This window comes from Cervus elaphus, chromosome 3 (genome assembly GCF_910594005.1).
Source record: "Cervus elaphus chromosome 3, mCerEla1.1, whole genome shotgun sequence".
NCBI classification, from domain to species: Eukaryota; Metazoa; Chordata; class Mammalia; order Artiodactyla; family Cervidae; genus Cervus; species Cervus elaphus.
Window position 1 is genome coordinate 31,637,458 of NC_057817.1, and position 11,163 is coordinate 31,648,620.

Sequence of the window (11,163 nt, forward strand, 5' to 3'; positions counted from 1 at the left end):
TGGGAGTAGGAGCTGGGAGCACGATCTGCTCCTAATTTGTATGCTGCTGCTGCTGCTGTTAAATCGCTTCACTTGTGTCCGACTCTGTGTGACCCCATATATGGCAGCCCACCAGGCTCCGCTGTCCCTGGGATTCTCCAGGCAGGAACACTGGAGTGGGTTGCCATTTCCTTCTCCAGTGCGTGAAAGTGAAGTCGTTCAGTCGAGTCCGACTCTTCGTGACCCCATGGACTGCAGCCTACCAGGCTCCTCCGTCCATGGGATTTTCCAGGCAAGAGTACTGGAGTGGGTTGCCATTGCCTTCTCCACCTAATTTGTATACCCAAGTCCAATTTAGAAGATAACACAAGGATTTCTCCAGTTCAGATGCCTTGCTCTACCCCATGTTAAAAAGTTTCATTCCTGTGGCTGATTCATGTTGATATATGGCAAAAACCAACACAATATTATAAAGTCATTATCCTTCAATTAAAAATAAATTAAGGTTTTAGTGCCACCGCTGGAACCTGAGAGGGGGCGCATTGGTGGCAGGAAGCAAGCTGCGCTGAGGCCGTTGCGGAACCAGCTGATGACCTGCAGGATGAATCACAAGAGAAGAAGTGCATCCCGAGGTAAGCAGAGTGCGCAGCCTGAGCGGAAGGACTCTCTGGACTGGACCCAGCGCAACTACTGCGAGAGCTTCCCACCGAACCTAGAGGCCGTGGTGGACAATGTGGAAAGGACAGACGGTTTACAGCTGTCAGTGGAAGAATTTGCAGAGCGATATGAAAGACCATACAAGCCCTTGGTTCTGCTGAATGCCCAAGAAGGCCAGTCTGTGCAGAAGTGGACTCTGGAGTGCCTTAAGAGGAAATACCAGAACCAGAAGTTCAAGTGTGACAAGGATAAGGACGGGTACTCGGTGAAGATGAAGATGGAATACTACATCCAGTACATGGAGAGCGCTCACAATGACAGCCCCCTTTACATCTTTGACAGCAGCAATGGGGAACACCCCAAAAGAAGGAAACTTTTAGAAGACTGCAAGGTGCCCAAGTTTTTCACCAGTGACCTTTTGCAGTATGCAAGGGAGAAGCGCAGGGCCCCGGACAGGTGGTTTGTGATGGAGCCACCATGCTCTGGAACAGGAATCCACATCGACCCTCTGGGAACCAGTGCCTGGGACGCCTTAGTTCAGGGCCACAAGCGCTGGTGCCTATTCGCTACCAGCATGCCCAGAGAACTCATCAAGATGACCCATGAAGAAGGAGGGAACCAGAAAGATGAAGCTATTACCTGGTTTAACATCATCTATCCCCAGATGCAGCTTCCAACCTGGCCACCCCAATTCAAACCCCTGGAAACCTTACAAAAACCAGGAGAGACTGTTTTTGTACCAGGAGGCTGGTGACTTAGCAACTAAACAACAACAACAATGAAGAGGTAGAGGATGGAGGTTAGAATGTTGAAAGAAAGTGAAAGTTGCTCGTTGTGTCCGACTCTTTGGAACCCCATAGACTATACAGTCTATGGGATTCTCCAGGCCGGAATACTGGAGTGGGTAGCCTTTCCCTTCTCCAGGGGGATCTTCCCAACCCAGGGATTGAACCTAGGTATCCTGCATTGCAGGCAGATTCTTTCCCAGCTGAGCCACAAGGGAAGCCCAAGAATACTGGAGTGGGTAGCCTATCCCTTCTCCAGGGGATCTTCCCATCCCAGGAATAGAACCAGGGTCTCCTGCATTGCAGGTGGATTCTTTACCAACTGAGTTATCAGGGAAGATTACTTTGATGAAGCAAAGTAAAAGGCCCAGATGATAAGGAACAGCCTCTTGACAACTTCTAGGGAAAAACTAAGGCCTCAGTCCAAACATTCATGACACTAAATAAATATCCTGTGTTCTAGACAGCTTCCTTTACCCTTACAAATCTATTCCTCACCCTGTTCAGTGCCCAGAGGATGATGTGTATGGTCCCCTATCATAAGCTTTCTTGCCCTCTGGCTTCCATTTGTGTTCTACCATTTGACTAGAGATGAGAGACAGAACAGAGTTTAAAGTCTGGGTATTTATTCTCCCAGCAACCTCTCTGTGAATGTGATCTTATTTGGAAATAGGGTCTTAGCAGATATAATCAAGTTAAGATGAGGTCATACTGGATAAGGGTGGACCCTTATCTAATGACTAGTGTCCTTATAAGAAGGGGGAGATTCGGACACAGACACAGAGAGAAAAGCCCATGTGATGATGGAGTAATGTATCTAACAAGCCAAAGAATGCCAGGGATTGCTAGCAACCACCAGAAGGAGAGCTGTATGGAACAGATTCTCCCTCAGAGCCTCCAGAAGGAACCAGACCTGCCAACACCTTACTTTCAGACTTCTAGCCTCTAGAACTGTGAGGTAATATGTTTCTGTTGCTTTAAACTACCTAGTCTATGGTAATTTGTTATGACAGCTCTAAGAAACCAATACATTGATGAGTCATTTAGAAAAGTTTAAGGAAAAATGTGTGTGTGTGTGTGTGTTAGTCTGTCAGTCTTGTCTGACTCTTCATGACCCAATGGGCTGCAGCCCACCAGACTCCTCTAGAGGTCCATAGAATTCTCCAGGCAAAATTACTGGAATGGGTAGCCATTTCCTTCTCCAGGGGGTCTTCCTGACCCAGGGATCGAACCTGGGTCTCCTGCATTGCAGGTGGATTCTTTAGCATCTGAGCCACCAGGGAAGCCCTAAACAAAAATAAGTAGGAAATATACATAATACTTCCATGGTTTTCATTTTGGTATATTTGCATTTATTCTTTGCCAAAAAGGAATTTCACATAGCTTTTTCATATTACGTATAGAATTATTTATTCTCATTTTTTCCTTAAAATTAGTTACATAGGTATTTGTGGAGTAAACTTCTCATCATAAATATTTTGATGACTGCATAAAATGTCATTATACAGGTGGTCCATATTTTATTTACAATTAATCTATTGTTGAATAGCTTTTACTTTTTGTTATTGTAGACAATCCATAATGCAGGGTACAATGAGATGAAAGTCTTGTTTCCAGAAGGGATTTAATCTGGCTATTGGTGACTGGGGTAGATTAGAGAAATGCACAGGGATACCCCAAAATCAGAGATAAGCTTCTCCTGACTAATTCAAAAGAGACTGCAAAGGAAAGATTTAGGGTGGGATTAGAGAGAGCCTTTCAAGGACAGTTTTTAAGTTACAATAGCAGGGAGAGTTAGCCCTGGAGTTGCCAGGCTACTCAGGATGTTTGGAACAAGATCTGCAGGGACCTCTCCTGGACATGTGCCTCTTGATCACTCCTTTAATAAATCCCAGCTGCTCATGATCCTCTTTAGGCATGTCACTTAGGGAGTTCCTAGAGGTGTCTTCCTAACTAACCTCCTGAGATTCATTTAGAGTAAAAGCAAAACTCAGTCTGGCCTTAATTGATCTGAAGTAAAGCTGCCTGTTGGGATGTCCACACTTCGAACCTCTGGGGCTCTAAGTAAAAAATGCTAATGAGGCCCTGAGGGTCTCAGATTGATTCTACCTTCTCTTCCTCTTAAGCCTATTCCCACACACACTAAAGAAGAGGGGATGAGGGGCTTGGCCAGGGAACAGACTGGCTGGGAACCAAGTGCCTCCTCAGTATGCTCAACACTATTACCGGGTTTCCACCCCCGCCCCCATCCTGCCCGAGCCCCCGGCCCCCCCACCCCGGAAGAAAAGTTTGCAAGTTCCAAGTAATTTCTGTTGGCCTTACTGGGGTGTGCTGGGAAATGCTCTGTATTACAATTCATTGGGGAAATAGCAAATTTTTTACTTGAGATTACTAATACTAGAAAAATGTTAATCCATTATTTGTGTCTTTCTTTGGTCTACTTCAGAAAGTGAAGTGTGGCGAGCTCATGCCCTAGACAAAGAACTTTTGTAATGAGATTGGAAAACCTCCTTCCCAAAGATGATGAGTCACAGGGAAATTATTCAGTTACCTAATTTATGGAGAAACCTTCCCCTCATCACTGAAGATGCAAATCTTCAGATGATTCCCTGTCCTTTCATTCTAAATATATATTCAGTCTACTATTCACCAAGTAAGGTGCTGAATATTGTGGGAGATAGATGAATAAAATATAATCTTTGCCTTAAGATAGGTAAAAATCTGACAGGATGGAGTAGTCATTCAATCACTTTAAGAGAGCATGTTATGTACCACAAATGAAGCACAAACAAAAATCAGAGGATGTTCAGCCATGGGGCACTAATACTCAATCTCTTACTAGAGAGATAAGGAAAGGCCTCAAAAAAGATTGGGCATTTAACCTGGTCTCAAAAGTCTCAAATGTTCTTTCCTTTCTTTCCCCATGACCACTGCACCAGATAACAGCTTCATTATCTCATTTATTCATTAATACACTCACTTATTCAACATTTTAAAAATATGTATTTATTTATTTGGCTGCATCAGGTCTTAGTTACAGCACACAGGATCTTTTTTAGTTGTGGCATGCAGAATCTTGAGTCACGGTATATGGGATCTAGTTCCCTGACCAGGGATGGAACCCCAACCCCCTGCATTGGGAACACAGAGTCTTAGCCATTGGACCACCAGGGAAGTCCCTCAACATTTTTAACCTACAAAGTACCAGGGTCAAGGCCAGGTGTGGGGATACAACAGTGAGCAACACAGAAGTGGTCCTTGTCTTCATTGTGCTTACACATTAGCTGAGGAGATAAGTAAACCAACAAATAAGATTTATGATAGAATCAAACAAAGACGTAGGTAGAGAACAGCAGGAGGATAAACTTTAGAGAGGGCTTCACTGATAGCTCAGTTGGTAAAGAATCTGCCTGCAATGCAGGAGACCCTGGTTCGATTCCTAGGTTGGGAAGATCTTCTGGAGAAGGGAAAGGCTACCCACTCCAGTATTCTGGCCTGGAGAATCCCATGGACTACACAGTACAAAGACTATGCAGTACAGTACAGGACTATGCATGCGAAGAGTCAGACACGACTGAGCGACTTTCACTTTCAAACTTTAGAGAGGAGAATCACAGAAGGCCGATCTCAGAAACTGATGCATAAACTAAGACCTAAGGGTTAATTATGAGCTAGTCATGGCAAAAATCAAGAAAAGAGCATTCTGGGGAGATTTAATAGCATAATCAAAGGCAATAAAATAAGAAAGTGCCTGTAAAGATTTTTTTTTTCTTTTCTGAAATAAGACTCATGGGGCTGGAACATAGTAAATAAAGAAGAAACCAGAATGAGATAAGATTGAGGAAATAGCCAGGAGAATAATACATGGCTTTCAATGCTATTAGGAGTTTAAATTTTATTCTAAGTGTATTAGAAAGTCATTTTTAAGTGAATGTACAATACAAGCTGATTTACATTTTAAGATCAGTCTTGCTACAATGCAGTAAGGAAAATTGATAAGTAAAGGGTAAGAGAAAAAGTGAGAAGACCAATTAGAAGACTCTAGGATCCCAGGCAAGAGATGATGGTATCTTGGATATGGGTGGTAGAAGGAAAATGTGTGGATTCTGTGTGTAATTTGACAAAAGATTCAACAGGATTCTGTGTGTAATTTGACAAAAGATTCAACAGGACGTCCTGATGGAGTAGATATGAGGAGTGAGGAAAATGGAGGAATGAGAGGAATTAGGTTTTTTGAATAGCAATTGCATAGATTGGTTTAATAGACTAGTTTCTATCTCCACAATAGGATAATCCCTATCCATTGTCATGTGACTATACATTCCTAACCACTGAATCTGAATTTGACTTTGTGACTTTCTTCAACTTATAGAATGTAGGCAGAAGTGACAGTATACTATGAAACAACTACTCCACAAGACTCTTAAATTTGAAAAATGTACACAGGCTGAATAATAAAGTCCTTTCACTTCCCAAGGAAAAAAAAGAAGTGGTAGTATGCTTAGTATCCTCGAGGTCATCTCATAGTTGCAAAGAGCTTTTTTTGTTAGTTGTTTTAAGAAGAAAATAGAAATAACATCATTAAAATGTCCATACTACCCAAAGAAATCTATTAAATCTACAGATTTAATACAATCTCTATCAAGATACCTATGACATTTTTTCATACAAGTAGAACAAAGAATCTTAAAATCAACAAGGAAACACAAAGGAAACCCAAATTGCCAAAGCAGTCTTGAGGAATAAAAGAACAAAGCTGATGTATAGCCCTCTCAGATTTCCAACTGTACTACAAAACTATGGTAATCAAAACAGCACTGTACTGGCACCAAAAAGGACACATAGATCAATGGAACAGAACAGAGAGCCCAGAAATAAACCCATGCACCTATAGTTAATTGACCTATAACAAAGGAGACAAGACTATACAGTGGAGAAAAGATAGTCTCTTCAACAAGTGGTTCTAGAAAAACTGGACAGCAACAGGTAAAAGAATAGAGATTAGAACATTTCCTCACACCGTATACAAAAATAAACTTTAAATTGTTTAGAGACCTAAATGTAAGCACGAAACCATAGAATTCATAGAAGAGAACATATACAGAACACCTTCCAACATAAATCATAGCAATATTTTTTGGATACGTCTCCTAAGGCAAAATAGCTAAAAGCAAAAATAAACAAATGGACTAACTAAATTTTAAAGCTCTTGCGCAGCAAACCAAAGCATTAATAAAATGAAAAGATAGCCTACTGAATGGTAGAAAATATTTGCAAATGATAAGACCAATAAGGTGTCAATATCCAAACTTTGCATACAGCTCATACAACTCAATATCATACAAATAATCCAATCAAAAAATGAACAGAAGACCTGAAAGGACATTTCTTCATAGAAGACATACAGGTGGCTAACATGCCCATGAAAAGATGCTCAATATCACTAATTATTAGAGAAATGCAAATCAAAACCACAGTGAGATATCACACCTTTCAGAATGGCTATCATCAAAATGTCTACAAATAACAACTGCTGACAAGGGTGTGGCGAAGGGGGAATCTTGTACACTGTTGATGGGAATGTAATTTACTGCAACCACTATGGAAAATAGTATGGAAGTTTCTTAAAAAACTAAAAATAGAACTATCATATAATCGAGCCATTCCTCCTGGAATACATTCAGAAAAAATGAAAACACAAATTTGAAAAGATACATGCAGCCCAATGTTTGTAGCAGCATTGTTTACAATAGCCAAGATATGGAAGCAATTTGTGTCTTATCTTTCTGTTATTGTTTCCTAATATAATTTTTTATGATCAAATAACATAATTTGAATGATTTAAGTTCTTTAAAATTCCTTATTTATTGCCCAGCATAAGGTCTATCTTGGTGAAATCTGCTTGTGCCTCTGGGAGGGATGTGTATATTGTTAATGCTAGGTTTCAGTTCAGTTCAGTCGCTCAGTCATGTCCGACTCTTTGCGACCCCATGAATCGCAGCACGCCAGGCCTCCCTGTCCATCACCAACTCCCGGAGCTTACTCAAACCCATGTCCATCGAGTCAGTGATGCCATCCAGCCATCTCATCCTCTGTCGTCCCCTTCTCCTCCTGCCCCCAATTCCTCCCAGAATCAGGGTCTTTTCCAATGAGTCAACTCTTCACATGAAGTGGCCAAAGTATTGGAGTTTCAGCTTCAGCATCAGTCCTTCCAATGAGCTCCCAGGACTGATCTCCTTTAGGATGGATTGGTTGGATCTCCTTGCAGTCCAAGGGACTCTCAAGAGTCTTCTCCAACACCACAGTTCAAAAGCATCAATTCTTTAGCACTCAGCTTTCCTCACAGTCCAACTCTCACATCCATACATGACCACTGAAAAACCACAGCCTTGACTAGATGGACCTTTGTTGGCAAAGTAATGTCTTTGCTTTTCAACATGCTGTTTAGGTTGGTCATAACTTTCCTTCCAAGGAGTAAGCGTCTTTTAATTTCATGGCTGCAGTTACCATCTGTGGTGATTTTGGAGTCCCAAAAAATAAAGTCTGCTACCGTCTCCACTGTTTCCCCATCTATTTCCCATGAAGTGATGGGACCAGATGCCATGATCTTAGTTTTCCGAATGTTGAGCTTTAAGCCAACTTTTTCACTCTCCTCTTTCACTTTCATCAAGAGGCTCTTTAGTTCTTCTTCACTTTCTGCCATAAGGGTGGTGTCATCTGCATTTTTGAGGTTATTGATATTCTCCCGGCAATCTTGATTCCAGCTTGTGCTTCATCCAGCCCAGCATTTCTCATGATGTACTCTGCATATAAGTTAAATAAGCAGGGTGACAATATACAGCCTTGATGTACTCCTTTTCCTATTTGGAACCAGTCTGTTGTTCCATGTCCAGTTCTAACTGTTGCTTCCTGACCCGCATATAGGTTTCTCAAGAGGCAGGTCAGGTGGTCTGGTATTCCCATCTCTTTCAGAATTTTCCACAGTTTATTGTGATCCACACAGTCAAAGGCTTTGGCATAGTCCGTAAAGCAGAAATAGATGTTTTTCTGGAACTCTCTTGTTTTTTCAATGATCCAGTGGATGTTGGCAATTTGATCTCTGGTTCCTCTGCCTTTTCTAAAACCAGCTTGAACATCTGGAAGTTCACTAGGTTTAGTTATATAAATGTCACTTTGGTTAACCTGAGTGATAGAGTTGTTGAGGTCTATTATATTTGGGGATTTGATGTACTTGTAGAATTAATTACTGAAACATTTCCAACTGTAATTGTGTATCTGTATTTTTCTCCTAGTTTTATTTACTTTTGCCTTATGTATTTTGGAGTTATTTAACTAAGTCGTATTTGACATACAATATTTGTTTCAGATGTAAAACAAAGTATGCAGATTCAATTTTTTTTAATTTATACATTATGAAATAATCACCACAATAATTCCAGTTACCATACAACATTGTTACAATATTAATGACTCTGTTTCCAATGTGTACATTACAACCCCATAACTTATTTACTTTATAGCTGGAAGATTGTACTTTTACCTATTTTATCCACCCCGGCACCCACCTTTTTTCAGGTAACCATCAGGTTTTTTCTCTTCATCTATGAGTCTGTTTCTGTTTTGTTTTGTTTGCTCGTTACTTTTGATTTTTAAGATTCTACATACGAATAGAATTATACACTATTTGTCTTTGTCTGACTTATTTCACCTAGCTTAATACCCTAAGGGGTTCCCCTGTGGCTCAGTGGTAAAGAATTCATCTGCAGTGGAGGAGATGCAGGTCCTATCCCTGGATCAGAAAGATCCCCTGGAGAAAGAAATGGCAACCCATTCTAGTATTCTTGCCTGGGAAATACTACAGGCTGAGGAGCCTGGTGGGCTGCAGTCCATGGGGTCGCAAAAGAGTTGGATAGAACTTGCAACTAAAGAACAAATAACCTAAAGGTCCATCCCTGTGGATCTGATTTGTATTTCCCTGGTGATTAGTTATGTTGAGCATCTTTTTGTTTGCATTTGTATGTCTTCTTTGGGAAAATGTCTATTCAGGTCCTCTGCCCAATTTTTTTTTAATTTGTTTGGCTGCACCTGGTCTTAGTTGCAGCTCGTAGGATCTTTGTTGTGGCACATGATGCAGGCTCTCAGTTGCAGCATGTGGAATCGAGTTCCCTGACCAGGGATTGAAACTGGGCCCCCTGCATTGGGATCACAGAGTGGACCACCAGGGAAGTCCCTGCCCAATTTTTTTACGTTGTATGAATTATTTATGTATTTTGGATATCAACCACTTATCAGATATGTAGTTTACAAATATCTTCTTCCACTTGGTATCCTCTACTTTTTGTTCGTGGTTCCCTTCAGTGTACAAAAACATTTAGTTTGATGTAGTCCATTTGTTTATTTTAGCTTTTGTTTCCCTTGCCTAAAGAGATGTATCAAAAAAAATATTAAGAACTATGTCAGAGAATGCCATGCCTATGTTTTCTTCTAGGAGTTTTATGATTTCGGGTCTTACATTTAACACTTTAATCTATTTTGAGTTTAGTTTTGTATATAGTGTAAGAAAGTGGTCCAGTCTCATTCTTTTGCATGTAGCTGTCCAATTTTTCCAACACCATTTATTAAGGACTGTCTTTCCCTCATTGTATATTTTGGCCTCTTTTGCCAAAAATTAATTGACCATATAAGTATAAATTTATTTCTGGGCTCTATGTTCTGTTCCACTGATCTATGTGTTTCTTTTTGTGCCAGTACCATTCTCTTTTGATCATTATATTTTTGTAGTACAGTTTCAAGCCTGGGAGTGTGGTGCCTCCAACTTTGTTCTTATTTCTTAATATTGCTTTGGCTTTTGTAGTCCCAAATAAATTTAGGATTATTTTTTTCTAGTTCTGTGAAAAATTCCATTGGTATTTTGATAGGGATTGTATTGAATCTGTAGGCTACTTTGAGTAGTATGGACATTTTAATTATATTGATATTGATTCTTCTAATTCATGAGCATAGTATATCTTTTCACCTGTATGTTTTCAGTTTCTTTCCTCAGTGTCTTATAGTTTTCAGAGTGCAGGTCATTCATATTCCTAAGTAATTTATTCTTTTGATGCAGTTTTAAATGAAAAAGCTTTGTTTATTGCTTTTTCTAATAGTTTATTATTAGTGTACAAAAATGCAACAGATTTCTGTATATTAACTTTGTATCCTGCAATGATTGGTTCTAATCTTTTTTTTTTTGTATAGTCTTTGGGATTTTATATATTTAGTATCATGTAATCTGCAAATTTACATGGGGCTTCCCTGGTGGCTCAGTGGTAAAAGAATCTGCCTGCAATGCAGGAGACTCGGGTTCAATCCCTGGGTTGGGAAGATCCCCTGGAGAAGAAATTGGCAACCCACTCCAGTATTCTTGCCTGGATAATTCCATGGACAAGGAGCCTGGCAGGCTACAGTCCATGGGGTTGCAGAGTCAGACATGACTGAGTGCCTAACACACACACACACACACACACACACACACACACAATCAGCAGTGACAGTTTTTACTTCTTCCTTTCCAATTTGGATGAATTTTATGAGTTTTCTTGTCTAATTGGTCTGGCTAGAACTTCCAATACAATGTTGAATAAAAGTTGCAAAAGTAGGCATCCCTGTCTTGTTCCTGATCTTGGAGAACTGAGTATGACATTAACTCTGGGTATTGTATTGAGATATGTTCCCTCTATACCCACTTTGTTAAGAGTTTTTA

The 11,163-nt window shown here is 40.3% G+C and overlaps 1 protein-coding gene across 1 annotated transcript; it reads left to right on the forward strand.

The window, feature by feature from the left end:
* Positions 1 to 521: 521 nt before the first annotated feature.
* On the forward strand, positions 522 to 1,390 carry LOC122678129 (bifunctional arginine demethylase and lysyl-hydroxylase JMJD6-like). Its single transcript, XM_043878657.1, has one exon. The coding sequence runs from the start codon at positions 569 to 571 to the stop codon at positions 1,388 to 1,390; it is 822 nt and encodes a 273-aa protein (XP_043734592.1). The 5' UTR covers positions 522 to 568.
* Positions 1,391 to 11,163: the final 9,773 nt, after the last annotated feature.